The sequence below is a fragment of the Perissodus microlepis genome, chromosome 5 (genome assembly GCF_051167445.1).
Source record: "Perissodus microlepis isolate ML-2025 ecotype Zambia chromosome 5, ASM5116744v1, whole genome shotgun sequence".
NCBI classification, from domain to species: domain Eukaryota; kingdom Metazoa; phylum Chordata; class Actinopteri; order Cichliformes; family Cichlidae; genus Perissodus; species Perissodus microlepis.
Genome location: NC_140465.1, coordinates 26,873,496 through 26,891,522, shown reverse-complemented (window position 1 = coordinate 26,891,522; position 18,027 = coordinate 26,873,496). Strand labels below are relative to the sequence as shown.

Genomic DNA, 18,027 nt, shown 5'->3' with positions numbered 1-18,027 from the left:
AACAACTGTACACCCTGGGTTTTGTGATGAGGAAACGTATAGCATTTTTTGTTGTTTTTTTATGTATATATAAAAGCTAAGTTTTACTTTGAGTTTTATAATAAAAAAAAAATCTAATGGGCGTTTAAGAAACTGCCCTGAAATTCATGTGGAAACGTTTAATCAAAAGCCATAATCAAGCCAAAATGTCTCTTCATCCATCATCTTATGATCAAATAACTGCCAAAGGTTTAAATGCTGGCGTGGTTAAAATGTTCTGGTTGTCCTGTACTGTTATTTAAATAGATTTTTAGTAATTCCTTCAGCGATGTTCTGTGAAGAAATAAACAACAGGGATTTGTCACCTCTGTTATTGCATCACCTGTTGAGTTTGTTGAACTGTGTGTGTGTGTGTGTGTGTGTGTCTTACATAAGGTGTATATGTAAGGATGGATATGAGGGTGACGGTCACTCCTGTACTGCCATCAACCCCTGTCTGAAGGGTAACCGAGGAGACTGCGACACCAATGTAAGATTATTTCTTTGTGTGTGTGTGCGTGCGTGCGTGTCTTCAAAGCAGTGATAGGATTTAGGACAGAATCCCCCCGGAGTCTAGACGCTGATGGTGGTGAAGGAAGAAGCCTGAGGCTGAAACGGGGCTCTGACTGAGGTGTCTGTGGGGTGGGGATTGGGAGGAGGAGGGTCGAACGAATGAGGGTCTGTAAGGCAGTACAACGGAGATTTAACACAAAAATGGAAGCTGATTGGCTCAAAGAATGCGGGCAAGAAGATAATTGGACTAGAGTAATGATGTCAGTATTGAGATTGACAGTGCGGGAAATCTTTAGTGATGTAAAGAACAGAAAAGCAGCCGAACACCCAGGAAAGCAGAGAGATGAGTGACTATAGATCTTTCAAATTGAGTTTCATTTCAATAAAGAACACAAATCGATTTACTAATGTTTGCAACATTTCAACTTACTGCTTGTATATTTAATGAAGAAGAAAGAAAGAAGAAGAAAAAAGCATGTCTTATATTTCTTGATTGATACTGAAATGAACTGACTGAGCTTGTGTTTAAAAAATAGCTATCAACTAACTAACAACAACTATGAAAGCTTTTTGGGGTTTATGCTCACATACTGTTTTGTCACATTTTTTTTTGTAAATCTGGCTTTATGTGTTGTTGTTCTGCTATATTTATTTAATGTGTGTGATTTTATTTAACTTTTCACCTTCAGTAATCATAAGGATAAGCTCTTTTATATTCAGTGCAGTGTTCTTGTCTTTGTGACACATCCTCTTTCTCTGCAGGCTGAGTGTGTGTATGCGGGTCCAGGTAATGCTTCATGTGTGTGTGCTGAGGGCTGGACGGGTGATGGAAGAGTGTGTGTGGGGATCAACAACTGTCTGCTGGAGAGTCGAGGAGGCTGCAGCACCAACGCGGACTGTAACCACATCGGACCTGGACAGGTCGGTGCTTAAAATTTGTGATAGGATAAACTTTGAACTATGTTCATTGTGAATTTTCAGCTCCATATTTTGATTCTTGTACTCCGGTATAGAAGCTCAGTATAAATCCTGGGCCAAAACTAACCAGAGATCACTTGTATATATGCTGACCACATTATGTAAAAGTTGCAAATATTATTATTTTTGCATATACCATTGTATATGCAAAAATAACTGGTTATTAACCAGCTGTCAGGCGGTTCTGTTTCTCATCTGACTGTTTCTCCATCTGCAGAGTGACTGTGTTTGTAAAACTGGATACATGGGCAATGGAAAGGTGTGTGGCCTCATCAACCCCTGCCTAAAAAAGAACGGAGGCTGCCATGAGCTGGTATTCACACACACACACACACACACACACACACACACACACACACACACACACACACACACACACACACACACACACACACGAACACATATGCCAAGTAAGAATGACTAATAATAACCATAGATCATAATTTCCCAACTTTTGGGTTAAATAAAGCATGTTGGTTTTGAATGAGATTGCAGTGTTATGTGATCAGCAGCACATACACCATGTAGAGTGTAGCTCCAGTTCAGTGAGTCAGGAGGTGAAGCCTAGCAGACACTTACAGCTACAGTTGTCCAAGTCAGCACACCTAACTTTTAAGCCAAATATATAAGATGTATAGTTATTATTAATGGGGTAAATTAGTTATAGAGCCTGGTACCATTGTAACAGGCATTAAATAGTTTTAATGCTGTAAAGTTGTGTATTTTAACATAGGAGTCTGAGGGGACTGGCTTTGTTTTGGAGCCAGCCTCAAGCTTCAGTTTAAGCCTTGGAGGTTAGCACTCAATAATGATAATTGTAGTTGTTCTCATTGATGGGTTACACTAACTCTGAAATGTATCAACAGTGTAAGTCCATTAAGGTTAAAGGTAAAGATTCAGTCCCATCAATTAGCATTTGTGTATAACTTCAGAGGAACTCTACTTGCAGGGCAAATAAGGTGCAATAAGGAAAAAATATCTTAATGCTGATCATTAAAACGAATTAGTTTGAAAAAATTAGGTAAAATAGCTAAAAGATTGTGAAACTTTTTTTATTAGCATAATGAGATTTGATCAGACATCAAGAAAGTATTTGAAGTCTTTGTCTGTTGGATGAATTTTATTAAATCTTTAGAGAGCTTGTGATTCTTTTTCCCAACATGAAATCTTTTCCTTGTTTGGCATTTTGTATTGGGGATATGATGAGAGCAACCTTAGTGAGACCCATAGTCAGAGCAGCCACTTTCACCGGATGAATCAAATAATTGCAGTTGATTCGAGGTCCTGATCTGTGTATGCTAACAAAGAAAGCATCCCTCTGTGTGTAGAAAAGCTGTTTATGGTCACACTTTGTAGAAAATATTTCATACTTCTAGTCATTGAAGAGACCATAGTATTATTGCTTTTCTATTTTTAAAGTTTAAATCTTTATCCCTTGAGAGCATAGTAGGCATAAACCTTGTTTCTCTTTTCTGCCCTGCTCGTAGAACAGAATTACTGGGTCTGCATCACAAGTTAGTGAGGGTGGTCTCTGCCTACTCTAGCAGCTGCTCTTGGAAAACCTGAAAACTATTCTAATGCTTGTCAAACCTCATCTTTATTGATGTCGGAACTCTTTATTATGTTTGGTACAGGCGATGTCATCAACTGTCATCGTGAAGGAAATTCTTGCATGTAAAACAAAAAATTAGTTTGTGAGTACTTTGTGACTCCACAGTATTAATGATTTAGATTAGCATCCTATAATTCTCTCTCTCTCGTTCTCTGTGTGTGTGTGTTTTGTTTTGTTTTTTTGTATGTCAGGCAAAGTGTGAGAAGACAGATGGTGGAGGTCACACCTGTACCTGTCCTGATGGCTACGCTGGAGACGGAAACATTTGCTATGGATCATTACTTGACGTAAATACTTAGCTCATTATGATCCATTGTGGTTATATAAGTTGAACTCATTCACTTTCATGGTGAGCCAAATCAGTTTCACCATGTTAAGTGAAAATAAAATGAAAGACAGTCAAAGTGTGGAACTAATATCTTTTTCATAATCTGGGTTGAAGGGCGTTTATTTTTATTTACTGCAGGTGCTTTCATTTCATTTCAACCATACAACATTTTTCAGGTTACACTCAGTTTTTATGCTTTGCACAAAAATGAAGTTAGAAAAAAAAAATCAACATACATGTGGCCAATATGTAGCCGGTCCTCAGGCTGCAAAAAAAAAGGAAAAAAAATGTAAATGTTTTTTTAGTTTATTTATTGCAGAAAAAAATAATTTAACATGAGCACACAGAGAACACGAGCAAGGATATAATAAAACTGTTTTATGATGTTTCTATTATAACAGGCTGGCATTAACCTGCTTATAAAACAACGCACTGATGTGTGACTTTTGACCTTTGACCTTGAAACCTTACATACTAAAATGTTGTATTTTCTGATTTTTACTCATATGATTGTAGCACAATTGGCTGAGATCTTTAGCCTCTATAAAAAAAAAAAGATTTTAAGATGCATTCATGAGTTTTGCAAAAGTTTATTGCATCATTGTGACATCATAGGGCATCTAATTGAAAAAACGTGTGTTGGATCACCCTCTCCATGCTCTTTCATATGATATATGTTTTCTATGAGTTTATATAGACTTATATGACTCATATAAGTCATATAAGTCAAATGTCTGGGCATGGGTTTAGTTCTTTTTTTTAATTAAGATGCCAGATTGCAGTTATTTTTTTTGCATTTCTGAACAGAAAAAAATGTTTTACTGGTTGAATGTTACGCTTGATAAATTTCTGACTCCTTAGAGAAGTCCAGTGCGTATATTTGGCTTCAGTTTGTTATTTGTCTCATAAATATCAATCTAGTTCCTACTTTTTAAAATGTTTTTAAACAAGATTTCTAAAATATTTCTGTTATTGTTTGTATGACTTCAGACTTGATTCATTAACTGTAATTCATTACACAGTTATGTTTCTGTGGGTGTGTTTGCAGGAGCTGGAGATGAATGTAAAGATGTACAGTTTCTACCGGCTGACTCAGGTAAGTAAGAGGAAGACAAACTACTCTATAGTTATTGAACTTCGTCAGTTTTCTGGGTTCAAAGTTAAACTACATTAAAGCCTTGATAGCTGGCGAGTTTCCTAATTTAGTGACTGATGTTGAAAATAGGTAGAAATCTGGGATTTTCACCCCTTCTACAGCTGTTCTCCTGCAGCTCCCTCCTTTCTGTTTTGAGCCTCTCAGAAGACTGGTGTAGAGACTGACACATAAGCTAAAGACATGTACTGCTGTGCATTTTGGCCTGTTAAAAGAATCAGTCTCAACTTAAACGCACACTGATTTTATAAAATATTCTACATTTCCACCTGCGTTAAAAATATGTTTTTGACAGGAAAGGGAAGCCTTTACAGAAATTGCTGTTTTGTCAACTGTGTGATGGTTTTCTCATCTATTGTTGTATATGGCACTGTAGTGGCAAAAGTGTTGTTAAAAGTTAAAAATATGAATAAATTTACCAGCCAATGGAGTCAAGGCAGCCAAAACAATTAGACACCTTCTGTAGGTCCACCTGCTCATTGTTTTCATAAACTACTCTGCTCCAATGATAACTAAGCTGTATACCGTGTCATGTGATCAGCGTTTCAGTCATGCCTTTGTGGACCTGAACGGGAACTTAACTGTGTTGGTGCCAACTGGAGATGCTCTCAGGAACATGAGTACAGCTGACAACTTATTCTGGAACACCCGACACCACCTGCCTTACTTCCTGCGGTTAGTAAAGTCACACACACATTAAAACTGATCCTTGAGCTCAGACAAAGCATGCCAGTGCATGAAGTTTGTGTGACAGAATCAGTGTTTCTAACACAAAATAAAAATGGAGCCAGATTAGCACAAAGTCTAAATTTATTTTACTTTTCTGTTTGTAGACTTTTTAAAATATTGATTTTATATTGAATATATTGATTTTGTATTGATTCTCTTTTAAACAGTACTTTAATGTATTTATTCATTTTATTGTTTTTAATCTTTAATTTTAATCTTATTTGTTCTTTTGTTTGGCTGTTATGTTTTATTTTTTTCTGTATTATATAGTAATATGCTTGTCTTTAAACTCTGTTATGTTTTAGTGCAATATAAAACTTAAAGTGATTTTTAAACCAGCTCACAGCAGTCTGCGGGGGTATTATGATAAGTTACAGAGAATCTCTGTGTATGGAAATGAGTATTTCCATTTTCTCCAGGCCATTGTAAATTTGATGAGACAGCTACAGACGGTGACTCATTTATCTAACACCACAATCTAGTTTAAGGTCTGTATGATCGTTTTCTTAATGAATCACAGAGATAGAATGATTTAAAGGGATACAGTATAATTCGCTTGAGATTTGGCAGATATGGGCAGCATGTGGCCAGAGGAAATCTTACTTTGTTTAAAAGGCGTCTCCTCTCCACATTAGCCTGCAGAATAAGAAGCCTGAGCCTTTTATACCATTTAAAGTTTGCACTCATTAACCATAATATATTCTGCTTGTGCCCACATTTACATACTACCTGAATTGCTGACTATCATGCCTGAGGCATGTGCGATGTGCTTTTACCTTACCTTATCTTTTCACACTGCTTACAGCTGTTTGAGTTTATTAAATACTTGAATCATCATATGATCCATAGGTGTGTCTCCAAAGACAGAGATCCATTTATGCATAAGACACAGCAGCAGTGACTGATAATTATTTAGTTATACCCAACACATACAGATAATCAGTCAGTAGCCAATAGTATTTCACAACAGGTGAGGCAGGTGAGCAGCCACAGAGAATGTTTAATGTTAAATCTCTTGTTCTACAGATCGGTATGTAAAGTATTTGGGTATTGTATCAGTATAGTGTTCATGGATATTTGCTATCGCTACGGTCTCTGATCTTTGTATTTAAATGTATAGCATAATATTTATTAATTATATGAACCCCCAGCCCATCGCCCTCTTCCCCATTGTCCAACTGATATTCAAAGGTCAGTCGCCCAGATTAAGTGGTGTTGCATTTCACCTATAGCAGACCTAACTAAATGTAATCCTCCATAACCCAGCCAAAATTCTGACTCCCACAGATTGGCTCTATGCCCATGTGGCAAAAATATTACAATCAATCAATTACAGAGATTCCTGATTTTAACTCCTTATCTGCCAAAGGAAGACAATATTGTAGACCTGCACAAGGCTGGAATGGACTACAAGGCCATCAGCAAGAAGCTTGGTGTGAAGACAACAACTGAAAAATTATTCAGATATGATAGAAAATAGAAGAAAAATAGAAATGTGATTAGGAATCACCCTCAGTCTGGAGCTCCATGTAATATTTTGCCAAATGGGGTGAAGATGACTTTGAGAAATAAGGTGGATCAGCCTAAAACTATGTGGGAGGGGCTTGTTAATGATCTGAAGGCAGTAGCAACCACAGACACCAAGAACAGCAATGGTTACTCACTGTGCCATAACTGAGATCTTGCAGCACCCACAAGGTCACCCTGCTCAAAAAGGCACACGTACACGTCAGTCTTAAGTTTGTCAATGAACCTTTAAATGATTCAGAGAAGGTTTGAGACAAAGAGCTGTGGTCAGATTAAACCAAAATCAAATCAACCCGCTGTGTTTGGAGGAAGAGAAATACTGAGGGTCACTCAAAGAATACCATCCCCACAGTTAAGCACATAAGTGGTAACATCATGCTTTGGGGCTGTTTTTCTGGTCAGGAGGGAGCTGAAGCTTTGAGTTGCCAAGCAGCACCCAAGAAACCTAAAGGATTTAGAACGTTTCTGTAATGAGGGGTGGGCCAAAATCCTTCCTGAGGTCTGTGCAAACCTGGTGACCAACTACAAGTTACCATTTGGCTTGCCAACAAAGGTTTCGCTGCCAAGTACTAAGTCATATTTTGCTTGGTGATGAATTACTTATTCCATTCAGTGACATGCGAGTCCACTTATAACTTTCATGTACTCTGTGTTTTTTTTCTTCTATATTTCTGGATTCTCTCTCTGTCTCAATTAAAATGAAACTACCAGGTCTTCTGTAATTGAGCAAACTTACAAATTCAGCAGGAGTTCAAATAAGCATTTCCCTCACTGATAGTTGTGTCAGTAAAGATGTTGGTGGTGCATCTGAAAGACTGTGAAAATTAAACATTTCTGTACTGTTTAAATTAGGAACTGCTGATCTGATGGATCACATGTCCATTGCTGACAGGATCCAGGAGCGTGTTGTGTGTTTTAGAAAACGTGTTTTTATTTATTTACTGCTCCCTTTGGTTGCAGGGCCCACGTGTTGAAGGGGATCTACTCTGTGGAAGATCTGGGCAGCATGGTGGGCAAAAGACTGCCAACCCTAAACCTACCCACTCAGTGGGAGATCAGCAACAGCAGTGGGGTAAGAGTGGGTCAGTTGTGTCTCACCACATAACTACACATTCTGGTGGGTTTACTCAGATTTTTTGTGTTCACAAGGTTCGCCTGATGTAGAAACTGCAGGTGTACAAGGGTATTCATGTCACTACATTCATGTTAGATATAGCTAGTTTCTATGGAAATGATTTGCATTTTATCCTCTTTAAACTGGCGCTTACAGACAAATGTGGTATACTTTAACATAATTAGAGAGAAAAATCATTTCAATCATTCAGTCAATTCAGTCAATCTTTCAATCAAAATCATTCTGTCATTTTAATTCTTTAATAGGAAAATCTATAAGAATAACTTTTCAGTCAGTATCATTATTGTTTTGGATCCATTTTATTGTACCTTACCTTTTGGGCTGTGTGTGTGTGTGTTTCAGGTCATCCAAATTGGAAAAGCATCCATCCTCACCCCCAACCTACCTGCGATCAATGGCTATCTCCACGTCATAGACAAGGTACACGTGAATCTTTACAGTGAAATGAAAAGAAATAAATACAGATTTTTTCATGCAGAGCAAATAATGATGTCAATAAATAACATTATTAGCATATTAGTTTACTCTCTCTCCATCTACACATACAGAGTACCTTTCTCTCTGTCTGTCTGTTGTCAGATTCTGGCTCCGCCTCTCTCAGACCTCCCACCTGAGCCTCCCACACTTATGGCTTTCCTAAACTCCTCTTCCAACTTCACGCTTTTCAGAGAGTATGTTCTGGTAAGTCTGTCTGATCTCAGCATCATATGATAAGATGTAATCCTTTTTTATTTTTAATCTTTTTTTCTTCTTCTTCTTCTTCTTATTATTACATTTAATTAACTTCCTGTGTGTTTTCTCTCAGATGTACAACCTGTCTTCAAATCTTACTGAGTCATTTACACTTCTGCTGCCAACAGATGAGGCTATAAGGCAGCATCTTAGCAGGACTAACACCTCCATCCTGGTAGGTCAATAATATAATTCAGTGGACAGCTGCTATTCTGCAAAACCTCCAAACACTTGTCAAGAAAATGGATACTTTAAAGGTTGTTTTATACAACCTTTAAAGTATTTATACATTTCCCATTTTTAAAAATAACTCAAATAATTCAGAAATGAGCTAAATCTATTAACAAAATGTGAAGGAACAACCACTCTTAGTTTATGTCCAAAAACATTTATGTAACGATCATACTTAGGTGTTAGAATATCAGCTGAGTTTAAAACATCTGGGCTGTATATTTGTGTAACACCAGTTGCACAAAAGCCATTAACTAGTACAGTGTGTCAGTATAACTATCATTTAATTTCTTATTTACAAAAAAAGGCAAACCTTCTTGAGAAACTGAGGAAGGGCGAAAAAAGAAATATTACAAATTAAATGGCAGCATACATGCAAAAATATTTCAATGCATCCACTGGTAAAACAGCACCTCCTGGTGGTGAACATTAACCCTAAATCTGCAGAGGGAAATTACAAAAAGTACCTTTAATATTATTTACGTATGTGAACTATGTGAAAACATTTATTGGCATCACAACATGTGGGTTGTGCAACCTAAACGAATAAAGTGGTGAAATTCAGACTGACACACATTACAAACATCCACATCAAATAATAATTGAGCTGTTTGATATAACGCAAAATGAAGTGAGCATTCCCAGCAAAAAATGGTACTAAGGTGGTTTGTTTGTACTGACCAAAATAATGAATCACCTTTTTGTGTCAGATATCTCCCTGTCAGGAGAGGAAGGAAATATCTGAAAGAGAATTGATGTCTATAAACCAGGCTATGTATTAATTTGGCACAGGATGTTTTTATGTTGGTCTGCTGTGTTTGAACTACAGTATTTTAAAGATGGGCTACTAAGAGCTTATCTTAGATACTTAGATACTGTTTATAACAAAACTCTAATTTGTGTATAAAGTGAAATGTTTGTCGCATTAACAATTTTTTTTTGTAGTTGACCATCATGTCCACTCCTATTTTCTCTTCCTGCTGGTGAGATGATCCACTGCAACTCTTGTCTTTGGCTATAAATAAATCCTCTGTCTTCCATCTGTCCAGGACTCTGATGTGTTCAAGTACCATGTGATTCTTAATGAGCTGCTCTTCCCTGACCGCTTGCCTGATGGCACACTGAAAAGCACTCTGCTTGGAGCTGAGTACCAGGTCCAGTTCCACTTGGACAACAACAACCAGGTAACAATAACTGCACTGACACCAGCTTAACAGCCATGCAACTAGGGGTGGGTCATACAGCCTCACAATTATATCATTATATTCAAAGAAAATTTACAATAATGATATTTCTGACAACATAGAAGAAATACTGAGTAAGATCTTCTTAATACCTGCAGCTTCCAGGCAACAGGATTTATAAGAGCTACTGTCATTTTTAAGAGACTTCTTAATTTGTAGAAACAGCAGCATGACACTGCAGTGGTAGTAACACAATAAACCAACTGTAAAGACAAAAGTAGTCTAGGTCGTGTTTTTCCCAGAAGTTCTCAGTAAAAGTATAAAATGATTTTATACTTTAGTTTAACGACAACTAAGGTAATGTAACCTTGTAATTTGCCAGGAGCTGCACAATAATGTCACGTAATAAAAACTGAAATAATTTTCTGCCTGGGTTGTTGTGTTGAGCTTTTTATCCAGCTCCATATAAAGCCCCATTTTTCTACCATTATTGATGTAACCTCACTGGTAATTTCCATCCACTGTTGGCTTCTCCTGTCATGTGGAGCACAATTACGGAGTGCTAAAACTTAAACATCCAGAAGGCAAACTAGCAGATTTAAAAAAGGTAAGACGAGACATACAGTGACATAGGAAGAAAAGGCAGCAGGGTATGAGTGGCTCCGTAACCACAGGGAGAAAGACTCTGCTGATGTTGAAATTTGTGAAAATTGGAAAACGGAAATATAATAGAATGGAAAATAGAACATATTCACCATAAAAATGGACATTCTCGCTAGAGAGGGCATCAGAGGGCATCGCTTGGTTGCAAAACCAAGTCCAATTGCATTGAGTTCTGTGGGAAAATGTACCTGCTGCTTTTTTGATCTGTTCAGTTAGTAAGTGTTTTCCTCATTAGTTTTTGGTCTCAGGTGTTAGTTTTAAGTCAAATTTAGTGCAGCATTATTTTCATTTTCTAAATTACGATCAAATTTAGAATAAAATAGACAGTATGGCGGAGTTTTCCTTCAGAATGTGCTGACCTTTTAATTGACAAGTAAAACGTCAGTGTAATGATGGATTACACTGACTTTGAACTCCTGCTCAACAACAGTATTTCCTGTAGTGCAGAAGCAGACCAAAGAACCACTGTCGACTGACTCCCTAAGCTAAGACGATCGTTATTTTTGTTTTGTGTAAAAGAGTCATTGTAAAAAAAAATTGGTGTGTTTCTTCTTCTCTTGAACTCCAGACAGTTGTGAATGACATTCCTCTTGACGGGAGCGTCACAGTAACCCAGAACGGAGTCATCATAACGCTCCCTCAGGTCCTCAAGGTCCGCCGCAACAGATGCAGCAAAATGACCTACCTGCAGGTCGAGGTAAGGATAGAGAGAAGGGATGGGATAGATGGATGTTTGTTTGTCAGAGTTACTCCAGCCTCTCTGTTCTCCTTTCTGTCTCCAGGGAAGATGTACAGACTGTGATGGACCACCCCGATGCATTTTCTATCACAAACCAGTAAGAAAACTGGTGGACATAATAACTGAAACTCAAGCTTTTCCAAAAGTAATTTTAACAGCTTTAAAAATGACCCCAAAATTAACGCATTCAGACTTTACAAAAGGGACCTGAAAGGGAGCAGGGTTGTAATTGTATGACGTGTGTCGCTGTTCTTAAAGTCATCGGGGTTTTTCTGTTTAGTGTTTTTCAGCATTTCAGGCTCTTTTATTCACCTCTGCCTGTTTATGTTGATGATTCCTGATGTTGGTGTAATTTTTATGCTGCAGATCAAAAAACAGTTTCCAGCCAACATGCAACCCAACTGTAGGTACAGGAAGCGGGTCGGATCCAGGAGGAAGTCTGTGCTGGGCTGTGTCATCAAATGTCTCCGGACCACTATGGTCTGCTCAAACTTATTTCCATAAACATTATGGCTCTTTTCATAAGGGTCTGATGAAACCTGATAAATGCATAATAATCAGCTAGAAACACCCGTCATCACTGACACAAACATTGTGTACATTTTTTAAATTCAATAATAATCATCATCATCATAATCATAATAATAATGATGATGTCATGGATTTGTCTGCCCTGCAGGATCACTCCTGTTGCCCCGGTTACTATGGCCACGAGTGCTTCAAATGCCCCGGAGATGTCGGCAGCTGGTGCTCCAATCACGGGGAGTGTCATGATGGTAACCATGGCAATGGCGAGTGCCAGTGCTACGAGGGTTTCCATGGAACTGCGTGTGAGGACTGTGAGCCGGGGAGATACGGAGTTAACTGCTCCTCCAGTGAGCAACATGCAGACACACGCACACACACAGACACACATACACAGAGTGAAGCATTTCCTGTCTGCCATATTTTATATTTGTCACAAGGGGGCGTTACCCGGTGACGGTGGAAAAACAGCTAAATAAATATTTAGGTGTATTGACTGTAGATGTGGAGAAGAGACAAACAAGACTCGACATGTCAAAATCAATGCTGTTTAACTATGTTTGCTGGATTTTCTACATCATAATTTTAGGGCTGTTTATAAAATCATTCAAGTGCTAATGGCATTCCTAGTCCCCAGCTTCTGATTATAACAAAAACTGAGCTTCTGAGACGCAGTCTTACACAGCTAAAAAAAATCTATAATACTAACAGCCCTGTGAAAACAACAAAGGATCCATCCATCTTAGATCTCCCTCACCCACTCCTGTGCAAACATTGACATGAGCTGTGAGACATCTCCAGCATGCCCTCTGTCTGCCCCGGGGGTCTCCTCCAGGTTGGACCTCCACCAAAGACCTCCGCTAGTAGCCATCAAGGAGGCATCTTATTTAAATACCTGAACCATCTCGACTGGCTCCTTTCAATGTGGAGGAGTAAACAGCTCTGCCCTGAGTACCTTCATCTTCACGCCAATCTAGACAAATGGCATCAAGGGGAGAGCTCCAAGGAAAAACGCACTGCTGGCCAAAAAGAACATAAAGGATTGTTGCCAAATAAACATCTTGATGATCCCTAGGACTCTTGGGAAAATATTCTGTGGAGTGATGAGACAAAAGTGAAACTTTTTGCAAGGTTTGAGTCCTGTTACATCTGACTACAGTGATTTCTAACTGACATAATCTTGGCGAAGTCGTTGTTTATGCAACACTTTGGACTACAATCATGTGACTTAAAAAATATAGAAATTGGCAGTACGGCACCTGTTTGCCAACTGCCCTTAAACAGCAAAAATGACAGCAAAAACTCATTCCTCAAAACTAGCACCACTGATAAACAATGGGCTAGTGAGGCCGGTTTCTTGATCATTAATATGCAAATTGTCATGACCATTGATTATTGATCACTGATCAACAACAGTTGATCAATGGCCATGAGTACCATTCACAGAGAGTTGGGGAATGGCTGCAATCACAGCATTGTAAGATGGTGAAAGATGTACCCTTTGACCCTATCCTCGATTCAGAGATGGTCTTTCCCTTTTCAAGTAAATGGTCTCTTTGACTCCCCGCTCAAACCAGCGTTCCTCCCTGTCCAAGATGTGTCACTGTAAGAGTGTCCACTGGCCTGCAGGTGTAAATAGACTGCGGAGTCCTGGCCGGACGAGGTAGCTCTTCTGTGTTGTGCCATCCGTTCAGTCAGAGGTTGTTTGGTTTCCCTGATGTATATATTATGGCAATCCTCCTGGCACTTAACAGTGTACACTATATTACTCTGTTTGTGTTGGGGGACCCGATCCTTGGGGATTTTTGGTGCAGCATATTTTGGGCTTTAAAAGCCACAAAGACGCGGCGTTTAAAAAAAAAAAAAGCATCTCAACTGTTCCGATACTCCAGACACATAAGGGATCACTACAGGTTTTTGCTTATGCAGCAGTTGTCCTTCTCTCCTGAATCGGTTGGAGCTTTCTTTAAGCGCCTTCCCAGCTTTGATAAATGTCCAGCTGAGATAACCATATTTACTCAGGGCCTTCTTGATGTGATGTTCTTCTGTTTCCAGCCGTGCTGTCTGTGGAGATGGTGTTTGCTCTGTGTTGCATCCCGATGACACCAAGTTTGTGCTCCAATCAATGATGAGAGCCAAACCTTAAATACTGATCCATATGCATAGGTTTACAGTACACATTAACTTTAAATGTCTCCTGATAGACTTACTGATGGAAATCTCACAGTCTCATTTTTCATATCTTCCCGAGTGAATTTGATGTGTTGGTCCACCGATATACTGTGATCTGTGAATTGTGGTACGCCCTGAGATTTGATTTTCAAACCAGGTGTCATCCACATACCTGAATCAATGACTTGGTGGTGTTCCAGGGTAGGATAGCAAAGTCCTCTTTTCCACTTCTTCCATGTACAAATTAGCCACAATGAGTGAAACTGGGGAACCCATGGCACACCCATGTTTCTGCCTGTAGCACTGACCTTTGTATGTGAAATATGTGGAATGAAGCAAACACACTTGGTTGGTGCTGAGAGTGGTCCTGTTGCTGAGGTTGGGGTCATCCTGTAACCTCTTACGAACTACCTCCACTGCTTCAGTGACCGAAACACAAGTGAAAAAAGTTTCTCCCACTGAAAACGTGATGTCCTGATGAACATAAACAACTTTTTATGATTTCCTTCACTGGATGATTGAGCATGCATCAAGACATTCACCAGGCAAAGCTAGTAGGTGACAGGTTTGCCACAACTGAAAATCAAATGGTATTTTTGCTTGAAAAACTCATCCATACTGCAGGAGTAGCTGCAGGGGTTTGATGCTTTGATCAGGCAGCAAGGACAGAGAAGACCAGCTTCAAGTTTGCTAATAAATCTGTTATTAGCAAAGCAAAATAATCTCATAAAGCTAACAGACCTGTGACTAACACTTCATTAACTAAATAAAGTCAAGGAGGGAGTTATGAGTTATACTGTGTGTGTTGCAGAGTGTAATTGTGCCAACGGGAAGTGTGAGGATGGTCTGACAGGAAGTGGCAGGTGTGTGTGTTATAAAGGCTGGAAAGGAGCCTCCTGCTCTCTAGGTAAGATGTCTATACAAAGGAACAATTAAATTTTAACCACGCATATTTTCTCTGACCTGTCATCACCTGAAACCTGTGTGTGTGTGGTATGTGTCTCAGAGATCAAAGATGACGCCTGTGGAGGTGTGTGTGACGAAAACGCCAAGTAAGTCAATGTGTCCTCAGTTGCTGTGTTTCATGATGGTAACAGCACAAGCACAAAAAAACAACAAATATTATATTTACTGACCATAATATTCTTTTTGAACTCAGTGCTACCCAGTACAGTTAGGCTTAAATTTTAATTCTGCACACCTCATTAATAGTCAGGTTTTGATAACATGGTCCAAAAGGGGGTTAATATCCATTATAGGCATATTTGCAGATGCATATAGCCTTATTATTATTATTATTATTATTATTATTATTATTATTATTATTATTATTATTATTATTATTATTATTATATTAGCTGCCTTTTCTCTGCTTGGGCCAGGCATGATGGTAAATGAATGTTGCTGGTTGATATTGGTGTTTAAGAGACTGGTGGTCTGCTTTTCTTTATCTTGCCTTTGCTAGGTTGTTGGTTTTAAGAAAATGAGGTTTGTTCTGAGTTTAACCAATCAGCATTGAACCTTGGCAGTTTTTCAGAGCTACTCACTTTTTACTCTTTACTCTACATCCCTTAAGAGGTCTGGAGAGGTCTCTGAGGCTGGAAGGCGGACAACATCCATTTTATGACTGCAAAGCAATAGCTATGGGCAGAATAAAAGACAGACGTATCTTCCAGGTGTAAAACGTGAATCCAAATTGCAATTGCTGGAAAACAGCATTAGTTTTTCATGGGCACCAGGGGGTGATACCTGTGGCTGCCAAAAGACTTGCAGTACTGTAGAAATCTATGGGAAAACTGCCCTCTGATCCCTCTTCTGAAAACTCTTTCCAGGCAAATTTATGGGCTAAGTAGTGGTTTCAGATGATGTTGAATAAAAAATTACATTGATTTTGTAAAATCTGGTCATTCTAAGCTTTCACAGAGTCAGCCCAACCTATTTAGTATTTTTAATGATGTTCTAAAACCAAATGAGCTAGTGTGAAGAGTACAAAACCGGAGAAATATGAGCTCACTTACCACTTTAAGGAGTTATGAGTCTGGCAGCAGCATTTTGTTTCTCTTGGAGGTGTGAAAGAGATGATTTGTCTAAGACGATAAAGAGGGCAATACAGTAATCTCGGCATGATGACACAAATGCATGAAAAATTTTCTCCAGTTCAGCTGAGTTAGATCGAAGTTTGGAGTTGTTCCTTAAAAGAAAGAAATAGAAATGTGAAATACATTTTTCGTGTGAGTCAAAGGATAAAATATTACACCAAGACTACAAACACAGACTCAGCAGATGAGCAAAACCAAACAAGAGTCTGACTGATTCTGGAGGAACGATAGTCATGCATAAGTCTTCTTACTTATCTGTGGTAAGCAGTCACATAAGGTGGACAGTGTATTCAAAGTCAACTGTTGGGGCTGTAAAGACATACACAGCTGAATGTCATCAGCATAGAAATGATAAGAGATGTCAGAAAAATATCAAATGATGCTATCTAACAAAGAAGAATGTAAAAAGAAAAACATAACGGACCCTGAGTTGAGCTAATAAATGAGTGGAGTGAAAGGGTAAGAATTCTGCAGTTTGCATAATTAGAATCGAAACTAAAAAAATCAAAATTAGTTAGTGAGTGTGTCGTTTCAGAGTCAGATCAACCCCTTGTTGCAATATCTGGTTTCCAAATGCCAAGATCTCATCTCAAAGCTTCAAAACAGGACTTCACAAACCTGTGGGTGACACCACGGTAGCTACATCAGTGTTTTATGCGTTCTGTGGCAATAAAACAACCCCCCCACTTCCCGTTATTTGTCAACCATGAAAGAGAGTTTTCCAGGAAAATCCTCACGTTTCAACCAGGAAATGTTCCCTCATGAACATACTACTGAGTGAAGTAGTACATGAACATACTACTCAAGAACATACTACTGAGTCGATCAGATGCTGTTATATTTGTGTGGGTTTTTATTTGCAGCTTTTGAGTTTTAGAGCTTTGATCAGTATTGGTTGAAGTTTGCGTTCCTGTTTTGATTTCGTTATTACTCCGTAGTTATTTTAAGCATCAGTTACTATTCTAGTTCTTAGCTTAGTTGTGATTTGAGTCTTTGGTGCTTCGCTGTCTATTATTAAGTTAGTTAGTCCACTGTTTACAAGTTTTTTCAATTACTTTTACTTTCATCTCCTTCCCCTCCTGTTTCTGATCCGCATTTAGTCCCTAAGGTATATATTCTGCATAGTCCAGTGTTTAACTTTGACTTTGCCAGATCGTTTGCTAATGCTCCCTGTTGTGCTGCTTATGTTGCTCCTGTTTTCCAAGATCTCAGTGTTTAGTTAGATTTCTGCTTTGTGGTTTTGGTTCCCATTTTGCAGACTTTGTTTATTTCTGGACTGTGCATCAGCCAGTAAATGCGTTTTTAATTTTTGTTTAACTTTGTCCTGCATTAGGGTCCCTTCTGCGCCCACATCCTGACAGATGTATCACAGCGTATTTTGGAAGCAGCTCTCTGTTCTCCGTCACTAAAAATATGCGCCATGTCTGTACAGACGAAACTTTCTGCTGCCAGTGTGATTTTTGTTTTTTGTTTTTTAATCTGGGTGAGATCGCCGACACATACCTGTGTGCATTCCTGACTTTAGGATCAACAGTGAGAATCGAAGGTAGAAGGAATAAGAAGGAGTTTATTGTTTGCAGTCAGGGAGTGGAGGTGGATGGAGGTGGAGGAGGATTACAGCAGGGGAGGGTTGAGGGAAGCTGGTGGGTGGGGAACTAGTGCTGAGTGGAGATGAAGGCAGGGGGTGAG

The 18,027-nt window shown here is 38.7% G+C and overlaps 1 protein-coding gene across 3 annotated transcripts in view; it reads left to right on the top strand.

Moving 5' to 3' along the window:
* The window catches only part of stab1 (stabilin 1), a 156,122-nt gene that overhangs the window by 42,575 nt on the left and 95,520 nt on the right, over positions 1-18,027 (top strand). For 2 of the 3 annotated variants that reach the window (XM_084929096.1, XM_084929094.1), the window contains exons 24-40: positions 415-508; positions 1,294-1,452; positions 1,727-1,822; positions 3,313-3,408; positions 4,498-4,545; positions 5,144-5,277; positions 7,819-7,930; positions 8,336-8,413; positions 8,573-8,674; positions 8,799-8,900; positions 10,006-10,140; positions 11,372-11,500; positions 11,586-11,687; positions 11,909-12,022; positions 12,222-12,417; positions 15,051-15,146; positions 15,246-15,291. In XM_084929096.1, the coding sequence (XP_084785222.1) occupies positions 415-508; positions 1,294-1,452; positions 1,727-1,822; positions 3,313-3,408; positions 4,498-4,545; positions 5,144-5,277; positions 7,819-7,930; positions 8,336-8,413; positions 8,573-8,674; positions 8,799-8,900; positions 10,006-10,140; positions 11,372-11,500; positions 11,586-11,687; positions 11,909-12,022; positions 12,222-12,417; positions 15,051-15,146; positions 15,246-15,291 (1,839 nt within the window). The remainder of the gene's footprint in view (positions 1-414; positions 509-1,293; positions 1,453-1,726; positions 1,823-3,312; positions 3,409-4,497; positions 4,546-5,143; positions 5,278-7,818; positions 7,931-8,335; positions 8,414-8,572; positions 8,675-8,798; positions 8,901-10,005; positions 10,141-11,371; positions 11,501-11,585; positions 11,688-11,908; positions 12,023-12,221; positions 12,418-15,050; positions 15,147-15,245; positions 15,292-18,027) is intronic. The other variant, XM_084929097.1, reaches the window with a different exon arrangement.